We start from the raw sequence: 19,665 nt of genomic DNA, 5'->3' as shown, positions 1-19,665 counted from the left end.
TAATTCTTTTGAAAATAAGATGTGTGATAAATTTAGAAGTTTTTTATAATAACTAGAAAAGATTCTCTGGCGTTGTCGGGGTCGGAAGGTATTGCTTTGTAAAGTAAAGTATCATGTTGAATTGCATTGAGATAATCTAATAAAGGAAGATAAACAATGTCATCTAATTACATAAGTAAAGAAATCTAAATCATTATTTCTTGCAATAAATGAGGAAAATAAAGAAATGGTCTCACAAATTGAACTTTATTGCCATGTATGGCAGCGGCCGGAAAAGCAATCCGGAAAATATAGACCGTTGTTTTTTGTCCGTTAATGTGAGGGTAATTTGGTCTTTTCAGGTAGTAGGGACTGAATTTGTGACTATGGGTAAACCATATGGACCATTTATGTAATTTTGGCGGTGGTGGTGGTGGTGGTGATGGCAGATGGTGGGTGGCTTTATGGTATTGGGTGAGTATTTTCTAATAAATAAAACATTAATTTAAAACCAAAAAAAGAAATATAAATTAATAAAAAAAAATCAGATTAAGAGTAAAAGAGTGATTTCGGTTTCCATCGTTGTCCTCAATGTGTTAAATCTAGTAAACCACAAGGACCAATCATGTAATTTTGTCTAATAATAATAATAATAATAATAATGAGGGACCATTTCTGCCAAAAGACTAAATACTAATAATATATAATAAAAGGCGAGAGTTATGAAAAATTAAAACCAAAGTGAAATGGTTGTTTGTGAACAAAAACATAAAGGTGAATCGTCAATGTTATAAGTTGGATGAACAAAATTGAGCCACTTTACTGTTAAAATCTTTTCGTAACTTTTATATATATATTATCATCAGGAGAAATTTATGTCATATTCTTCTTTTTTAAGTCGGCTATTTTACCACGAATTTGTGGAAGTCTATATTGCTATTGGGATCACATGTGGTTTTTCTGTCCATCTCTCTAATTCGATCTCTTCAATAATAATCTGTATAACATTTAAAGTGAATTCCATGAATGGATTGGTGGGGCCTATTCCGATTTTATGAAAAAGATTCATGGTTCTTTCTGTTACTTCATCGGTTCAAACAACACAAAAGTCATGTTTACTCTTATCTTTTCGTCGTCCCCCACTTAGCACAATGTTAACTTTTAATGCATCATAAACAACTGATTACAGTAGTGGGTTGTTACTTCAATAGTTTAAGTTTTGTTAAATAAACTTTTAATGGAAATCTGATATTGCATATATAACTTTGTTCCTATCTACTATCATCTAGTCTATATATATGACAAAACTGCTACAGATTATTGATATTCTTCTAACACAAACCCTAATTTGGTTTTGTAGGCAAAAAGTTCATACAGATAGGAGGCTTGATTCCAGCTAAAGCAAGAACCGATGAAGGAAGAATCCACAACCCATCTCCACAAATCAAACCAGAAGCAACAGCAGGAACCATCAGGTTCGCTTTCTGCTTATTAACCTTTCTCCATACAAACACAATCAAACTCCCAACACACATATCAATGGCAAAATAACCACCAACAAGAAAAGGCACTGCCATAGCCATGGGTAAAGGAATCCACTTCCCCATCTTCTCCGGACAAACATCTCTCAACAAATTCGCCACCATAGCAAACCCAAAGAACAAGTAACAAAGCTGCAAACAATGATTGGGTAACGCTGAAAAACCTTCCACCCCCAAAATCGCCATGTTTCTGTACACAATCGCATAAGGCGCTTTATATTCTCCGTTAGGGTTTCCAATGTCGAACGCTTTGTAAAACAAAAAGAACGTAAGAGGCGCCACTACGCATCCAATTGCAGTTCCGATTGCTTGACTAACCAGCATTGATCGTGGCGAAGTCAAAGTCAGATGTCCGGTTTTGAAATCGTGCATCAAATCAGACGAAATTGAAACAATCGACTTTATCAATCCGCATCCCACGAGTCCTGCAACAACACCATTGTTTTTCCCGGACATGGCAGAGAGGACAAATAGGGCGACTTTTCCGTAATTATACGCCATGTTCATGTCTGTTAGACCAGCACCATACGCGTTACAGAACCCGAGAGATGGTGCGATGATGTAAGCAACAAGAACATAATACCATTTCAGCTCTGGGAACATCAATGGAATTACAATTATGGAAACAATGGAGAAGATTAGGTAACCAGTAGCTGCTACCCAGAATGGAATGCTTTCTCTTAAGAACACCTCGTTTAACTCGGAATCATCTTGCGGTTGATTCACATCATCTGGATCTGTGTTTATTAATGTCAAAAGAATGTCAAAAAACAAAAACAAAAACAATTGGAAGATTTGATGGAGTTATGGAATACTTACTTGTTCTAGGGTTCTTCCTGGATTTGAGATATATGGTTCTTGCTGTGAACAATGCAATCTTGAGAAAATTGTACAGCCCATCCCCTAAGATAAGAGCAATCGATATGAAAACCTGCAAATATTTCAAATCCTCTTAAATCTGTCTAGATAAAGTGTTTTAGTATCTTAAGCCAGGTTTTTTTTTTTTTTTTTTTTTTGTCTTAACTCATCAAGTCATTGTGTCCGGATTAAATAAAAAAGAAACAGTCATGTATTAAGTGCTTAACCCATTAAGTTGAGGTTTGTCTAACCTTGTAGCCATTCAGACTTTTCATGCTACTCTGTGGTAAATTTGGAGGAAACCAAGAACCTTTGAGATCACCAATGAGGGGCCACATAATACCATACGAAAGCACAGCTCCTGCTAGCAATGACAGGTTCACAAGATGTGAACATATCATTCCGGCTCCTATGTATGTCATACTAAAATCAAAATAAAACCTGCATGCATCCAACACCAATATTCGTATCAACATCTCCATTATCGAATAATCTTTCATTAAACTAATAAAAAATCTAAAATAAACAAGCACCCACGAGTTCTTGAAGGCTTTCAACCCGAAAGTAGGGAAAAAGGTGAACCCACATGGTACCCGAACCAGAATAAAACCATTGAAAACATGCCCACATGAAACTCATTGAGAAGAATTTTGTGAACCCAACAACTTGCTTTCTGCAACAAAAAGTTTAATCAACTTTGAGTTTTTTTGGTGTAAAATGTAAATATGGATAATGGATGCATATATACTTAGCCATCTTGTCTCCCTTTGGAGTGTGAAAGCCATTGATGAGAACTGCAGTAGCTGTTCCACTCGGATATGTTAACTTATAGTCTATGATCATAATCTGCACGTACAATTAAACGATATATGTTGGACATGCAAAGATGGTAGCTAGGTACAAGTCACTAAAGCGTAAAGTACAAACCTTTCTTAGAGGCACCAAAGCCAAAAGACCAACAAAACTAGTAACAAACAGAAAACCAGTCATCCAGCCAACCCCAGGTTCCTTATAGCTCCCTGGTGAATTCCCATCCACATCAACACCAGCTTCCTCATATGTCCTCTTGTTTAATCCCAACAGATAAGACCCAAATCCACCTGTTAATCAATCATTCATTAATCAAACATAACGTAAAAATGGGAATGAATTCAATTAAAGTAATTAAATTTACCTCCAACAGCAATGCTGTAACAAGCAACAGCACAAGTTTGAATGATGGTGTTCTCTTGTCTAGTGAATGGCGTAGTAACGAATCCAGCTTTGTGAATCAATTTGGTCCATGTTTTGATGAAGACGAAAGCTAAAAGAGCTGCGGAAACGTTGAGATTGGGTACGAGGCCAGTCGTCAGATTAAGCTTCGTCACTATCACACTGTACACAACACCGATCACTGTACTCGCTACCACTCCTCGACATGTTATGTGCGCCGTCCATGGCGGTAGCCTCTTCACAGCATTCGCATTCGCATTCCCATTCACGTTCTCCATCTCTATTTCCATCTTCCCCAAGTTTCTTCAACGAATGTTCTGATCAAATCATCAAAACACCAACTTCTAATCAGCCACCGATTCAATTGATACGAACAAGAATAATCGTGAAACGAAAGGCGAAAGAAGAAGAAATGTGGGTTTCAGAGGTCTCGCAACACGAAAATTGAAAACCCTACAAGAAATTTAATGGGTTTTTTGTTTGTGTTTTGGGTGAAATGATTTCTGACAGGGGTGTCGAAATGATGAATTTATAAAGATGAGTGCCGGATAAAGAGATTTCAACCATTAATGGCGAGAAGAAGGCTGTTGTTAGTGGTGAAAATTTTTCACCATTAATGGCCTAATCAAAACCACTTTTGTACTGCAAATGGTGACATGGTGTGTAGTACACATGAAATTAGACTCTCTCCAGTACAAATCAAATCCTACTTTAAACCGGTCTTTGTACTAAGATTTTTATTGTTTGGGTTGGTTTGGTAGGCTCAAATTGATTTTCGCATAGGTGGAATGTTGCCATCTTTATTCATGGTAAATATCCAAAAAAGGCCTTCAACTTCGAATCAATTTGTTTATCTAATACCATCTATTGGTTTATTCTAAAACAGACCCTAAATTTCCTTACATTTAACGTTATTGTTAGAAGTTATTAGTTACTATACTAATTACGCGTTATGATGGTTGTACATGAAGGAAATGGACAACATCATGGATTGTGTCTTTTGTGGCGTGTTAATGTCTTTTAGACAAATACAATACGAAGCATCGGCATGAATGCTTATATTTTTGAAAAGACAATGATAAAATGAAAATATCTAAAATGTTGAGGGGGACGTGTTATAAATGTTGCCAACTTGACTTTTTTACACAAAAGTAAGTTGTACAAGCGAAAGGTATGTATGCATTCACACACGAACGACATACACATGTTTATCTCTCCAAACACACACACACGTGTATAACACACACATATATACATGATGATACATGGCCATTTGTTATGTGCCATGTGTGTATAACACACACATGTATAACACACCCTACCCTCGTCTCTCTTTTCTTGTAGCATCGAAGAACACCGGCCTCCACCCCTGCATCTCCAACGTCACAGAGGATCGGCGTCGGCGTCGCACATGTCGTCACACACCACCACCGTCAAGCACCTTTGTCACAAAACACGTCATACACATATTTATCTCGCCAAACACACACACGTGTATAACACACACATATATACATGATACATGGCCATTTGTTATGTGTCATGTGTGTATAACACACCCTACCCTCGTCTCTCTTTTCTTGTAGCATCGAAGAACACCGACCTCCACCCCTGCATCTCCAACGTCACAGAGGATCTGTGAAATTTGTTCTAAAACTTGTTGAATTTGTGGTTATGTTGTTGAAGTTATATATTTGGTCACATCTTTTGCATTAATATAAGCCTATAGATTCATATTTTTTTTTGAAACGACACTAGCAAACCTATTCCTAAATACCACATATGTCTCCTAAGAGAGTTGAACTCATGACCTCTTATTTGAGAGGGTCACTCATTACCGCTAGGCCAAAGACCCTTTAGTATTCATATTGCTTTTAGATATTTTTAGTCCCAATGCTTCCTTTATATATAACAATATCTTAATTTTTTTTAGGAAGTTACATTTTGTATACATATTCAATACATTATAAAGAATATAATTTCATTATTGTTATAAATTATTATTTAGTAAATGACTATCTGATTCTCCATTTCCCTCTGTCATTCTCCTTAACTAATGAGAATTATAAAAAAAAACATTATTATGAGTTTTATGAATGTAGTTATGCACCACTATAATAAGCATTCATAACATATCTCACATTTTATCTTCTTTGTCTAATATAAATAATGAGTATTATGTATTGTAAAGTTTGGTTGTTTTTACCACAAGTATTGAAATAAAGATCTTTACAATCTCATTTCCTACTTTGTTTTTTAATTTAGTTTCATATTTTAACAATTATTCTGTTATTGATGTCTTAGAATTTATACTTTTCATTCCTCTTTAATACAATAAATGTTCGGTTATGATTGGTTGGTAAGGTAGTGGGTGTGTAATTTTGATTTATGTTTAATTTGGATTTTGTATGATATTTATATTTTTTTATAATTATTCAAGAAGTTGGTTTGATTATTTTATAAAACACTAGGTGTGAGACCCGTGTAATACACGAGTTTATTAAAAATAAAAATTTAATATCAATATTTAAACATAAATATATTATAAAATAATACTTTTACATAACATAATGTAATCTTTTGGAACATTTATAAAAGAAATCAAATACTTAAAGCATTTATGAGACTTTATTATCAAATTAATAGAATGATTTTCTTTCCTTATAAAAATCGTTAGAATTTTGTGGAATATTATTTTAAAAAAAAATGAAAATTAACAAAAAATGACAAGTGGAAAATAATAATTCTAAAACTCCCACAAAATTACATGTGTCAAAACTCTTGAGAATTTGACAAGTGGCAAAAAAACCTTCATTTATTAGAGATGATAAATAAATATTGAATTCAGCAAAAAAAATATAGAAGGGTAAAATAATCATTTTTAAAATTTAGCACAACAATTCAAATGTTTCCATCCAAACATCATGTTAAAATCCATATCATAGAAATTCGGATCTATTAAAAATTCAGATATTAAAAATTCTATCTTACCAAACATCCCTTAAATGTAGAGTTCCCACTTCAAGACTTCAATAATAAAAAATAAAAAGTAATACAAATACTTAAATAGTATCTATATTTTGAAAGTATTTATTGGTGTAATTTATTTATATTTTATTATGTATTTTATGATAGGTTAAACAAATATAAGTTTTTTTTATATGAAATAATAAAATAAAACAAAATATCTTATTTAGAATAACTAAGAATTTAAGGATGACTAATAGAAAAGCATAAAAAAAACTTTCAAATTTCGTATTTTTATAAAATCAAAAATAAAAACTAACTAGTAAGAAAACCACGCTTTGCAGCGGAGCAAACTGCAGGGACCATTCCATTTATGTAAGTTAAAACAACAAAAATTAAAACAAATCAAAACTGGATAATTTCTAAACAAATGAGCACAAAAATTAAAACAAATCAAAACTGGATAATTTCTAAACAAATGAGCACAAAAATTAAAACAAATCAAAACTAGATAATTTCTAAATAAATGAGCAAAATAAAGGGATCATTTATGTAACTTGTAACTTTTGGCAATTGCAATTGAATTAAGCCAGCTTTATAAATAAAAGAAAAAAAAACTTTAGGGACTATTTATGTAGTTATGTATTATTACAATTGAATTTAGCTCCAAAAAGTTTATTGGCACAATATAGCAAACTAAATAAATTGGGATGCGTAATAGCAAAACTCATGTATGATCAGTAAAACGAAAATTGTATATAGTAATAATATCATGGACCAACTCAATAATACTTAAAAATTAGGGATAATGACTTGAAAGGGTAACTAACTTTCAACTTTGTTTACATTTAGTCACTAAACTTTTTTCATTATTTATTTGTCACTAAACAGTTTCAATAGTTCAGTGACAAATAGATAATAAAAAAAAAATTTAAAGACTAAATGTAAACAAAGTTAAAAGTTCGTTTAAGTCATTATCCTAAAAATTATTGTTGTCATATTGTTAAGTGCCAAAAAATCACAATTCATATCAACGAAGTAATTTAAATATGTATATTAATATAAATACTTACATAGTATCAAATATTGGCAACGATATATTTTAATGATGTGATTAATTTTATATTTTGTTAAGATATCGGATCATCAATTAATTTAAGTTAATATACTTAAGTAGGTGAATCTATTAAATGGAAAAAATATATAAGGAGGGTGTATATTAAAATTTAAAATGAATATAGGGGGAGTAAATGTAAATACAAATAAATTAAAATTAAATGTGATGAATTAAATTAAATATAATGGGCCATGATGATCAGTGGTTCATATTGTTGGACCTTTCTCAAGCCATGTAAGACCATCCACTTCGATGGCTTGCAAATGGCTTGCGTAGGCCATTATTTTATGTTATATAGGAGTGTCTCTTTCAAAACTTGAAAGACTTGTAAAAAGATTATATTAGTATTTTAATTAAATAGTCATATCAAGATATTAAAAACAATTGAATTGATATATTATATTACCTTTATAATAAAATAATAATATCTAATCCATGTGTCTTGCAAACATTATACAGATGGCCTTTACAAATATATTGCAAGACTACCACTGATGTGGTTGCTCTAAGATTAAAGAAAACTCTGGTGCCCATCTTTTTTAAGCTACGTTTGAGTATTTAGCTAAAAAATTAGGGTTGCCATTTTTGGTAAAATTAGGGTTTGATAGTTAAAAATATAGCTATATAGCTTCTAATAATAAGTTAGTGTTATCCGATAAAAATAAACGTTTGATACATCACTTATCTAGAAGATCTAAATAACATAAAAGTTCGTACTATAGCTCATATTCTAATTAGGGATGTCAAAAAGTTTCATGAGACCCCGATCCCATATGTAAGGATGTCAACGGGAGCAAACGGGACGGGGAGTGCATTCCCCTCCTCCGCCCTAGAAATGTTCAGTCTTCCTACCCCCGCCTCCGCTCCCGAATCCCCTTTATTACCCCCGCCCCCGCCCCCGTTCCAGGGGACCCCCCGATTGATTTTGGGCTGCCTTTTTTTTGGCTAAAATAAGTTTTTATTTAGGCTAAAAGAAGCTATTTTTTAGGTAACAAATAATTATCTATAGTATAATTTTACATGTTAAAAATAAAAAAGTTATGACATCTTAAAAACATTATACTAACAATTTAAAAACATATTTTTTGATGAATTTTGCAAGTTCAAAATCATGTTATTGTTTATTATATTTATATAATTAATATATGTAAATATATGTGTAATTTATTAACGGGGTCCCCATGAGGGTTTCGGGACGGGAATGCCTATCTCCGCCCCCACCCCCGAAATTAAAACGGGGGTTAACCTTGCCCTGCCCCATGAGACTTTTTGACATCCCTACCCATATGGGGGATATTTGTTAAAAATATCTCAAAATCGATCGGGAGCGGGGAAACGGGGGTGGGGGTGAATCTAGGAATTCGGGGGCAGGGGCGGGGGGTGGAGATGCTGGAAATTTCTAAGGCTGGGACGGGGGCGAAGGAGTGGGGGAATTTTGGGGGTGAGGGCGGGGGATGCAATCTCCGTTCTGTTTGCTCCCGTTAACACCCTTAATCCCAATTTATTAGTTGTTGATACAAATTTAATACTTGTAAACTATTATTGTTAGTTGAATTATGACATTTTCTAATAGATATTAATTAAATATAAATACTGATTTTAAAAAATATAAACATGTCAAAGCAGAAAACATATAAATAAAAAGGTTATAAATAACAATATTTGAATATATCATTCAATTTTCACATATAAAATAAAAAAAAAAGTTGAGATTATATAGAATAAATAGGTTTTATTTGATACTAATATATAATTATATTATTTTCATAACTATGAATATGTAATATATATTAAAAATAATATGTAAATTATATAAAAAATTAGAATGGAAAATAATTTGTAAAATGAAGGATCACATGTAAACTTTATTTGCAAGCGATTGGATTATTTATATTTAAAAATACAAAAAATCAAAATCATTAATAATATAATTAATAATATACAAATGAAGGACCATAAATATTATAATATACTAGGTATAAAACTCGTGTATTAGATGGGTTAACTAAAAAAATAAAATATTAAAATGTAAATAATAAGTATTTTTTAAAATAAAATTTTGAAATAAGGAATGAATAAACATATTAATTGTAATTTAGTATAATATTTATTAAATTTAATACTTTACATATATAAATATAAGTATTATGTGACTTTTTAATTTTAAAAATTGAAACAAACCAAAAATTGACAAGTAAATAATATTTATTTCAAAAATACCATAAAATGACAAGTGTAAAAACTCATGAGAGAATGACAAGTGGCAAAAAGATTTTCATTTATTAGAGTAGATAACACAAAGGACCATAGATATAAAGTTTGTTTATATAGTAAATAGTAATGAATTAATGATGATGGTCAAAGTGGTTTTGGAATCTTAAAAATAGTACTCTTCCAAAGTCTTCACTTTTGTTTTCTTTGAAAATTGTATTGTTTGACCGTAAAAGGTCAACATATACCCAATTTTAAACTAATGCTGTTCGGAGTGGTCTCGGCAAGCCATTAGGATACCTTGGCGAACACCGGGCCGAGGCATCGACATGGGCTCGACAACTCGGTGGAAATGCTAATGAGAGAGAGTGTATGGTTTGGAGAAAATAGAGAGAAATAGGGAATTAGTTTTTGATTGCATGAGTTGTAATGTTGTAGTCAACAAAAATGGAAGAAACTGCTTTTGTTCAAATTCAAGCACAAGATAACAAGTTTTTCAAAATTTGACATAAAATGTCTCTAGGGTTTGGTCTACTAACAAAACATACCCCTAAATTTTCATTATAAAAATACTTTCTGAAATTACAAAATTAACCCTTAACTTATAAATCCTAATTATTATTCTAGTTAAATGAAATTTTAGTTTTTTTTAAAAAAAAATAATATGTTTGAAATGTTTATTTTTTATATTAATTATTTAAAAAAAATTGGCATGACAAGTGTGACAACCCACGCCATGTAAATGACAAAAATTAGAGAGAGTGTGACAAATCCTGGCTGGCGCTGATGTGCAACTTGACAAGTGTGATAACACACCCACCAGCCTAAGAGAGTTTACATAAGTGATTGGAATTAATTGTTTATAGAAGGATGTAGATATTATTTGTTGTCCATTTATGTGTTTGGCTACCGTTTCAAATCAACATGTATACTAAACATCTTTAATTTAACAAAAAAATAAGCTTAAAATTCCCATTGAACTTATTTTTGGACAGTCACACAAATTTGGAGAGGGTGTTATTCACCTGGGATTTAAAAAACTTTGTTAATTCACTTGTATGAATTTAGTTTCAATACTGTAACTTTTTTAAGTTATTATCCTTTTAAAGTTTCAAAAATTATCAGTTTTTTTAGTAGCACTTTAAAAAACAATAATATTGCTTTTGTAGACTGCAAACTCCATATTTTTTCTGAAGATATGCAAAAAAAACTACAAACATTTTTTTTAAACAAACAACACCCAAGTCGATTTTTGATTCTAAATCTTGAAGGAAAGTATTGTCCACCATTTAATCGAACCGATGGTCCTCGATTTGTAATCATCAATTATGGCATACCAACTTTGGTGGTTACATCTCATAGTTATTTCCACCATCTATTTTGGGTTTTAATTTGGGATGCCAAAAAAATCAATAAGAATTAATTTTGGGATGAAAAATCGAGATAGTAAAATGACAAATTGTCCTAGAACTTATAAGACATGTGGTCCGTATGTGATTTATGTTCACATCATTTCGGTATCTTATCTCAAAATTCAAGGTCCTATTCGTTATACACTGACTATTGATTGTTACAATAGAGAGATTTAGGATGAACTTGTATTAGATTAAAGAAGCATATTCCAAAAACGAAAATTTTAATTTACTAAAAGATTAAGGCAAAACTCTTTTGGAGGTCAAAGTAGTAATTTCACGCACGATAAGAATAGTCGAGAGTCAAGTATTTGGAGTGTGGAGTGTGGACGCATATAAATTACTAGGACCACTCACCGTTGATTCCTATCGAATAGAGAGAGAGAGAGAGAGAGAGAGAGAGAGAAAAAGAAGAAAACCCTTCGTCCGGCCGGCGTAAAATCTCTCTCGTAAGTAGATCGATTCCTTTTAGATCGATTACAGGTTTCTTTTCTTTTGTTCAACTAAAGATCAAATCTTACTTATTGATCTTTTCTTTTCGCAGTAGCAGATTCAATGGCGTCAGATCCCAAAAATTTCGTATTCGATGATGTTATCAAACACAACAAAACCAAGGATTGCTGGCTTGTTATCGACGGAAAGGTCAGATCTTTTCTAATTCGCTTTTGACTTTGCTGATTTATACCTGCTTTTGGATATTATCAAATCTTTTGTGCTTTGGTAGCTTGATACGATCTGAACTTTATTGCATGTCCTGCGATCGTACTGTCGATTTGGTTTTATAGTAAATTTGTGCGATTTGACTCTGAGTTGAATCTAGGTGTCATATAAACTTATCACTCATCATCTGTGCCTCTATTGTTTGATTTTAGAGTTGTTAGTAACAATTTTTTTGTAAACATGTTTATCTCCTTGCTTTCATTGGTGATTGAGTTTTATTAAACCTAAACTGAATCTAAACGTCAATAGGTTTATGATGTAACCCCATTTATGGAGGACCACCCTGGAGGCGATGAAGTTCTGCTAGCAGCAACTGGTAAGTTTTGAATGAAATATTACACCCAGACCTAATGAAGATGAATCTCATGTATTGATAAATGATGTATGCATGATTTTAGGGAAAGATGCAACCGACGATTTTGAGGATGTGGGACACAGTGATGATGCTAGAGGCATGATGCACAAATATTACATTGGCGAGGTGGACAAGGCAACTGTTCCAAAGAAGCGTGCTTATGTTAAACCTGCTGATAGCAACTACAATCATGACAAGACTTCGGAGTTTGTTATTAAGATATTACAGTTTATTGTGCCTCTTGTGATCTTAGGTTTGGCCTTTGTGGTCAGATCTTACACCAAAGAGAAGTCTGCTTGAAAGAGAAAGAGAGAGCTTGCTTGCTTCCCTTTCATTATTTGAGGTTTAGATGGTGTGTTGTGTTGTGTTGGTTTTAAGTTATGGAGAATATTTATGTCTATTAAAAACATGGTGACTTTGGTTATTTGTTAGATGAAAAATATGTCGTGAGGACAGGTTTTTCGTTAGTTATTTATTGTCCAAGAATTGCTTATGTGACACAATTTCAACATCATCTTTTCCAGCCTCCAATATGTCATCCAAATGAATTGCAAGGTAGTGAATAAAAGAACCGATCATCTTTAAAAAAGGTGCATAATCATTGAGAGAATGATTATTATCAACAGATCATTCAATATGTTGAGTTTGTAATGCCATTTTGGAGAACTGTAGATGTTTTTTTCAAACCACATACACATCAATTTATTGAGTTTGCATACACAATTGGAAGATGCCAAAAAATGGTCTTTAGTAAAGATTGAGAGACGTTACCTTAGACTATAAAACATCAGAGAAAATAACCCATTTTTTTTTTATTAACTTAGCATATAGATTTTGTATCTTTTATTTCAGAGCTCTGGGTATTGGTCCTAAAATGACCAATAAGTTTAAAAACATTCATGTTAAAGCTAGCAAAACATCACATCGAGTAGCTAGAGCTTTGAAGCTGCATCCTTGTCCAAAAACCATGTTAGGTCTCCTTCAGGTGAAACCATTTGAACAGGTAAAACCTCAGAATGTTGACCATTTCCAAGAGACACATGCACTGGATGTGCTTTACCAGCCCCAGCTACAACAAGTGCAATGTTTGCAGACGCATTGATTACAGGGAAAGTAAATGTGATTCTTTCTGGTGGTGGCTTTGGTGATTCCTTGATGAAGGTAACCCACTTGTTCTTCTCTTCAAGTAGAGGATGCCCAGGAAATAAAGATGCCACGTGTCCATCTGGGCCCATACCCAATAGCATAACATCAAACTTTGGAATTCCGGTTGTTTCAGATGTGGCGATTATCCCGTTGTGAACCAGATGCTTGATACAGGTCTCGTAGTCTTCAGCTGCACCCTCTGCTGATAAGGCATCGTTAATGGCGTACACATTTCCAGGAGGAATCGGCACCTGAGCAACACAAATTGAAAACTAATTTATACAAGAACAAGACAATGCTTTCTTTTTTTCTATACAAATTGATAATCTTGATAAACATACCTTGGAGAGAAAACCATCAAATGCCAGAAGGTAATTGCTATCTGGATGATCTTTAGGAACCACTCTTTCATCCACCCAGAACATATGCCATTTCGCCCAATCTATCGAATCAATGTAAGGTGCTTCCACTAGTTTCCTTTAATTCCAATTTCAAAAACATCCATCAAATATCAGGTCCCAAATTCAGTAAGAACAAATATGCATCTTTTTGACATTTACCTGAGCGACTTGATCAAAGATCCACCAGACACAACCACCGTGAAGGAACCCTTCTGTTTGATGAATTTTTCCGACAAATCGGCAGTGTATTTTGCAAGAGACACCGATAGAGCTTCTTCAGAATCAAATACCTGTACTTTCTTCTTCTCAGTTGCCATGTTCGCAGACGTTGACGCTTTTGTCTTCAAACAGCTGAATCTTTTCGAGCAGTGGGTGGCGCCGATTGCTGAGATACTGTGATTTGGCGGTGCGGAAGAGAGGATCGATCGATTCGTCACCGGAATCCACGACGACGGAGATCGTGAGGGCAATGGAATTGGAGAAGTGCGTTTGAGTGTGCGCAGGGGAGCAAAAAGAGTTTGCGATGAAGATGCCATAGCTACGATGTGCACCCTTTTGTTGACTTCAACAGACAGGGTCGATCCACCGGCGTTAAACCTAAAACTTTTCACGTGTCCGTCTGATGACTTTGCTTGGTGGGCCAGAAAATAATCGTTGAGCTTAGGATTCTCCACCATCAATCATAAAAATATTTTAATCTATAACTGATGTAAATCCAATACTAGTCAATTTCGTCTTTTTAGTTGTTTTAAAAGATTTTAATTTTAAAAAAAGCTTGAATTAAAAAGACGTCCAACGAATTACAAATTTTATAAGATTTTATTTTAAATAAAATGCTATTAATTCAAAACGTACTATAAATTGTTTTTAAATATTTAAAGTTTTCAGTTTTCATGTTTTTATGTCGTTTTATGACTTTATCGTTTATATCTTATACGAGTTGTAACTATTAGTTTTGTCATAATACCGAGTATTTTATATCAAATACAAACTGGAACAAGCATCTAGTTTTGTCAAATCGTACTTAGATCTAGAAATAGTTTTCAGGAGTATCCAAATTCCGCTCAATCATTATGCAACACATTACACATATGACAACCCAAAAGTCATAGCATGTGAGATTATAATACGAAGATAACTTCTTTTAATACGAAGATAACTTCTTTTAAATGCTTTATCTCATGTAGGTTCAACATTAAACCATTCAAAAGGTGATCGATCATCTACATTACTATTGCTAACAATTTGCATGTGAACAATAATTTTAATATTCGGTAAGTTGATTGTTTGTAGTTTTTCTGTGACGTTTTTTTTAACCTAATGTCTAACCCAACAGTTTCATCGTTTTTGTTTACCATCAGGGAGGTTTATATTCGATTCCTCTCTCTTCCCATTTTTGTATGCAGGTCACAAAACATGGGCACTATCATGTCATAGGTTTTTTCTTAAGTCTTCCCATCCAACTTTTCTTTTTACTGTATTGGCCTATATTATATCTTTGGGTAAATTACACGAATGGTCCCTATGATTTGGGGTAATCTGTGTAGTTGGTCCCTAAGAAGAATTTTTAACTCGGAAGGTCCCTATTGTTTGTTTTTGTTGCGCCGTTAGTCCCTACCACTCTTAAAAAGACTGTTCTGCCCTTACTGTTATTTTTTTATATTTTAAATTCATTTTAATAATTATTTCTTATTTTCACTAGTTATATTATTATTATTATTATTATTGTTGAAAAACATAATCAGATTACCTCCTCCTCCAATCCAACCCACCCCCTCGCTCCTCCCCCCGTTCACCGTTTTCTTCTGGTAATCCTCCACCCAACCATCATCAACCTGTTTGTCTTCTTCAACAAGATCGTCATAGAACCTCCACTCGAAATAAATGTCGAAGAAATTAGGAAAAGAAACCGACAGATCTAAAGGAAATTTGGAAATCAAACCCGAAGAAAATTATTGGAGAAATCAGATCGGGAAAACCTTACAGAAACCAGATCGCCGGAGAAGGTGGAGGAAGCCGGAGAAACTAGAGAGTCCGACGAGTTGTCCTTCTATTTTAGCCTCACCCTCGTCGCTCATCCCACCCATTTATTCCTTACTGTCGACACTTTATATCAAAAACCCTAACAACCTTCTCCGATTGAAACCGATGATTCATAGGGTGAGGGCACCACTGAAACCCCCCTTTGAAATCGTTGGTGCTTGAAGTGAACTAGAGCCACCCCAACCATTGAATCAGATTTTGATATTCATTTGATTTTGATTTTCATCTTGATCGTTTGATTTTATTTTGATTATCATCAAACCCATTTTCTATTAACGTCAATTTTGGTTTTCATTTCCTTCGGGTTTGATATTCATTTTCACAGGTTTGACTTTGATATTCATCATATTTAGTTTTGATTTTGATTTCAAGTATGAATTTTGGTTTTGGTTTCATTTACGTTGTTAGGTTTGTCGGAGATGAAATGGATGAGGTATCATAGATCTTTTAAAATAGAAGGAAGAAGACGAGTTGGTTGTGTTGGTCTGCTACCTGCCTTTTTTCCAGGCGGAAGAGGATTGTAGTGGTTATCGGAGGAGCCGTGGAGGTTGTCGGAAGCTGTGTCTAGGACTGTAGAGGTTGTCGGAGGAGCTGGGTGGGTATTTTTGTATTTTAGAATTATAAATGATAAATAATAAATAATAAATAAACAAATTAAAAAAGGAATTAATAAGGGTAAAAAAGTCATTTTAGGTCAAATAGGGACTAACGGCGCAACAAAAACAAACAATAGGGACCTTCCGAGTTAAAATTTCTTCTTAGGGACCAACTACACAGATTACCCCAAACCATAGGGACCATTCGTGTAATTTACCCTGTATCTTTCTATCAATCTGATAAAAAAAACAAATTTTCTCCATTTTTTTTTTCAATTTGTTTTTATAAGTTTTTTAAAAAGTGACTTTTTATTATAAATTTACTTTATTACAACTTTGTTTTTTTACATATTCATTTTCTAATTTTTTAAAATATTTGTTTTCATAGACATAGAATTGTAAAAACTCGTTTGCTACATATTGCCCCTATATTTGATAAAAAAAATCATTTTACAAGCTAAATTCTTATTAATTTTTTTGACTAGTTAGTATATTTTATTATTTTATTAATACATAAATAAAATGATTACAATTTATAGAAAATTAATAATTTGAGAAATATAACATGTGTATAAGAATGACAAATTCGAATACAAAGCTTTATAAAACTTTGTAGGTAGATAACGATAAATTTATTAAATAGCTGATTCAAATGAATAGTGCTTATCATAATAGTGTTTGTTAATAGTTTTTTTTCATGTTAACCACTTGTGATGCCATCACAGGTCATCCACTTTTCAAATCTATTTTATACATATTAAATATAGCCAAAATATTTGTTAATATAAAATGATCGGCGGTATCTCTAGGTCTTGTTGGTAATTTTAATGTAATCAGGCCGTTTAGCATTATCAAAAATCAAAATTACCTTTGAAACAACTTGATGCTATATTGTAAGTTAGGGAGTACGGGATGCACGCTTGCATAAGCTCGATTGATCTCAACATAAGTATGAGGGTTCGGGGCAGCATCACGGTCTCGTTAGTATTTTCCCACCACATCAACCAACTTGTTTGTTTGTTTTCTTGTTTTTCATATGTGGTGTTGTAAAAACATATTGGTTTCGTACATGTGGTGTTATTAAAGCATTAAAAACATGTAAAAGTTTGTTTTTTTACATATATATTTGTTTTTTCACAAATCAAAGTGGAAATAATTAAAGATAATCCTACTTCTATTATACATAAACAAAATTTCCACAATATCACACCTAGTGTTACCTAAATTTTCAAACATATATTTAGCGGGGGCGATCGAGTTAATTTGGGGATATCCATAAGCATGATGATGAGTCCAACATGTATTAGTGAATAGTGAGGCCGATTGAAAGGGTTGGTATCTCCGAATATACTTACTGGTGAAGCTTACAAGTTCAACCCACTTATAATTAAAACAACACAACCACACCAATCCACCATTAATTACTCCTATACCTTCTCTTTCTCTTGTTCCTACTGTCATAAATCATGTGCACATCAGCCTGCTTGCTTTCCTCCAGCAGTCCGCCGGGGTCTTCCTCTTGTGGGTAGATATGTAACCACGCCACTGCTGCAATTACTTCTGTCTTCCATTCTATGAGAACATCAGCCTTTGCCATTGAGTACTATGGCCCAGAAAACATGTATGCCTCTCGATCCATCGCCGCCGCCACATGATTTATACGCAACCTCCGTTCAATCCCAGTCACCGATTTTGCAACGCTTTCGGTTGTCGCCTTCCTTCTCCTCCTCTCTCCTCTCCCTATTATGCATCTTTCACCTCTGTCTCAAATCCCGTTCTTCCCTCCACCTCCGGAGTTTTAACAACCTATGGACCATCCGCCTGCTTCTCGTCGTCTTGGTCGCCTGTTGGGCCGTTACTCAGATCCTCCGCCTTCCCTTCATCCGAGAACCCTTAACCTTCTCAAAACAAGCCTACCTATGCAAATTCCACATCCACTACAACATTAACACCCTATGGCGACGACGAATTCCGACGACATGTCGTCGGTATAGGGTATGCCAACGACATGTCGTCGGGATAGAGTCGTCGGCATAGTCGTGTCGGCATAGGTCAATAGTGTCGTCGGTATAGATGTCGTCGCGATAGCTTCACCTATGGCGACAACAAGTCCTCGGGATAGGTTCTTGTCAATCATATTTTCGTGGATAAAAGATAAAGTTTTATTAATTACCTATAGCGACGACATATCGTCGGCAAACCTATGGCGACGACATGTCGTCGCCACAGGATTTGTCTATTACGATGACAACTCGTCGCTATAGGGTTTTTAACAGGAGCCAATGACATACCTATAGCGACGACTTGTCGTCGGGATAGGCACTGTTTGTTTTTTTTTTTCAATTTTACAGATTTAGTACATTGCCATTCCTGCATTTTTAACAAATCCAAAACACATTCCAACATATATCAATTGAAATACATTAACTAAGTACCATTGTTCAAATTCAAAACATCAAATTCAAGTAGTTAACTAACATTGTTCAAAACACTAAAAAAACATCAAACATCATTATCATAATCATATTCTTCTTCTTCTTCTCCTTCTCCTTCTTCTCCTTCTTCTTCCATCCTTTCGGCAACTTGTTGAGAGGTAGTTGCTTGTGTGTTAGAATTGAATAGAAAGTTAGGAAATGGTGGTGGTTGGAAGCCAGGAATACATGCCGCCAATGATGCATTATATTGTTGCAAGTATTCTTGCATTTGTTGTGCATCAAATTGGGATTGAGATTGGGGTTGAGATTGGGACGATTTTGAAGTGGAAGGTCGTTCATTTGGAATTAAACCGAAGTTGGCGGTTGATCTCCTACCCACCCCGCGAGCATGCCCGCGTCTCGTCCCAAGGGCACGTTCTAAACATTCTTCCTAGTCTACTATTCCGCCTTCCCCAACCTCGCTTTGCATTTTCTCATGTTCTTCTTGAATTTTTTCCTAAAATAAAGAAAACAATAAACATACGTTAATTAAAACAAACAACTAAACTTAAACATTAAAATAATAATAATATTCCTTAAACAAAAAACTATAATTAATAATAATAATATATTTAAACAACACATTCATTTCGTTTATCACTTACCCAATCTTCTTGTGTTCGACTTGTACAC

General features: G+C 33.7%; 2 protein-coding genes, 1 long non-coding RNA gene and 1 pseudogene across 7 annotated transcripts; 2 read left to right on the top strand and 2 right to left on the bottom strand.

Annotated features, from left to right (window-relative positions):
• The first annotated feature begins 911 nt into the window (after positions 1-911).
• LOC145129436 (uncharacterized) lies at positions 912-2,596 on the top strand. 2 transcript variants are annotated; one of them, XR_013717488.1, is made up of 2 exons: positions 912-1,170; positions 1,340-2,596. It is a non-coding gene; the product is annotated as an uncharacterized LOC145129436 (long non-coding RNA). The 2 variants fall into 2 exon arrangements; XR_013717487.1 differs by having other exon boundaries at positions 912-1,174.
• Positions 1,123-4,183, bottom strand: LOC145129435 (metal-nicotianamine transporter YSL3-like; annotated as a pseudogene). Its single transcript, XR_013717486.1, has 7 exons — positions 3,553-4,183; positions 3,306-3,478; positions 3,127-3,224; positions 2,916-3,051; positions 2,630-2,819; positions 2,340-2,451; positions 1,123-2,257 (listed from the first exon to the last, which is right to left on the bottom strand). The product of XR_013717486.1 is annotated as a metal-nicotianamine transporter YSL3-like (transcript).
• A 7,439-nt stretch (positions 4,184-11,622) lies between these two features.
• Positions 11,623-12,839, top strand: LOC145128401 (cytochrome b5-like). Of its 3 annotated transcripts, none has more exons than XM_079063198.1 (4): positions 11,623-11,746; positions 11,842-11,939; positions 12,267-12,333; positions 12,416-12,839. In XM_079063198.1, exons 2-4 carry the CDS (start codon positions 11,853-11,855, stop codon positions 12,670-12,672), a joined length of 411 nt encoding a protein of 136 aa, XP_078919324.1. In that variant the 5' UTR covers positions 11,623-11,746; positions 11,842-11,852; the 3' UTR covers positions 12,673-12,839. The 3 variants fall into 3 exon arrangements, with proteins under 3 accessions (XP_078919324.1, XP_078919325.1, XP_078919326.1); XM_079063199.1 differs by having other exon boundaries at positions 11,629-11,746; positions 11,848-11,939; XM_079063200.1 differs by lacking the exon at positions 11,623-11,746 and adding an exon at positions 11,757-11,780 and having other exon boundaries at positions 11,848-11,939.
• Positions 12,840-13,159: 320 nt separating this feature from the next.
• Positions 13,160-14,612, bottom strand: LOC145128400 (putative 6-phosphogluconolactonase 4, chloroplastic). The gene is made up of 3 exons (XM_079063197.1): positions 14,079-14,612; positions 13,860-13,995; positions 13,160-13,769 (listed from the first exon to the last, which is right to left on the bottom strand). The coding sequence occupies exons 1-3, from the start codon at positions 14,594-14,596 to the stop codon at positions 13,305-13,307; spliced, it is 1,119 nt and encodes a 372-aa protein (XP_078919323.1). The 5' UTR covers positions 14,597-14,612; the 3' UTR covers positions 13,160-13,304.
• Between the last annotated feature and the right edge of the window lie 5,053 nt (positions 14,613-19,665).

This window comes from Lactuca virosa, chromosome 8 (genome assembly GCF_052849685.1).
Source record: "Lactuca virosa cultivar CGN04683 chromosome 8, Lactuca_virosa_CGN04683_v6, whole genome shotgun sequence".
NCBI classification, from domain to species: Eukaryota; Viridiplantae; Streptophyta; class Magnoliopsida; order Asterales; family Asteraceae; genus Lactuca; species Lactuca virosa.
The sequence above is the reverse complement of the archived record's forward strand: the minus strand, read 5'-3'. Positions and strand labels throughout refer to the sequence as shown.

Coding starts and splice junctions, on each gene's coding strand:
- LOC145128401 (XM_079063198.1), top strand. CDS start 11,853: ATGGCGTCAGATCCCAAAAATTTCGTATTCGATGATGTTATCAAACAC. Junction 11,940..12,266: donor GGCTTGTTATCGACGGAAAG/GTCAGATCTTTT, acceptor AAACGTCAATAG/GTTTATGATGTAACCCCATT. Junction 12,334..12,415: donor AGTTCTGCTAGCAGCAACTG/GTAAGTTTTGAA, acceptor GCATGATTTTAG/GGAAAGATGCAACCGACGAT.
- LOC145128400 (XM_079063197.1), bottom strand. CDS start 14,596: ATGGTGGAGAATCCTAAGCTCAACGATTATTTTCTGGCCCACCAAGCA. Junction 13,996..14,078: donor TCTTTGATCAAGTCGCTCAG/GTAAATGTCAAA, acceptor TTGGAATTAAAG/GAAACTAGTGGAAGCACCTT. Junction 13,770..13,859: donor TTGATGGTTTTCTCTCCAAG/GTATGTTTATCA, acceptor TGTGTTGCTCAG/GTGCCGATTCCTCCTGGAAA.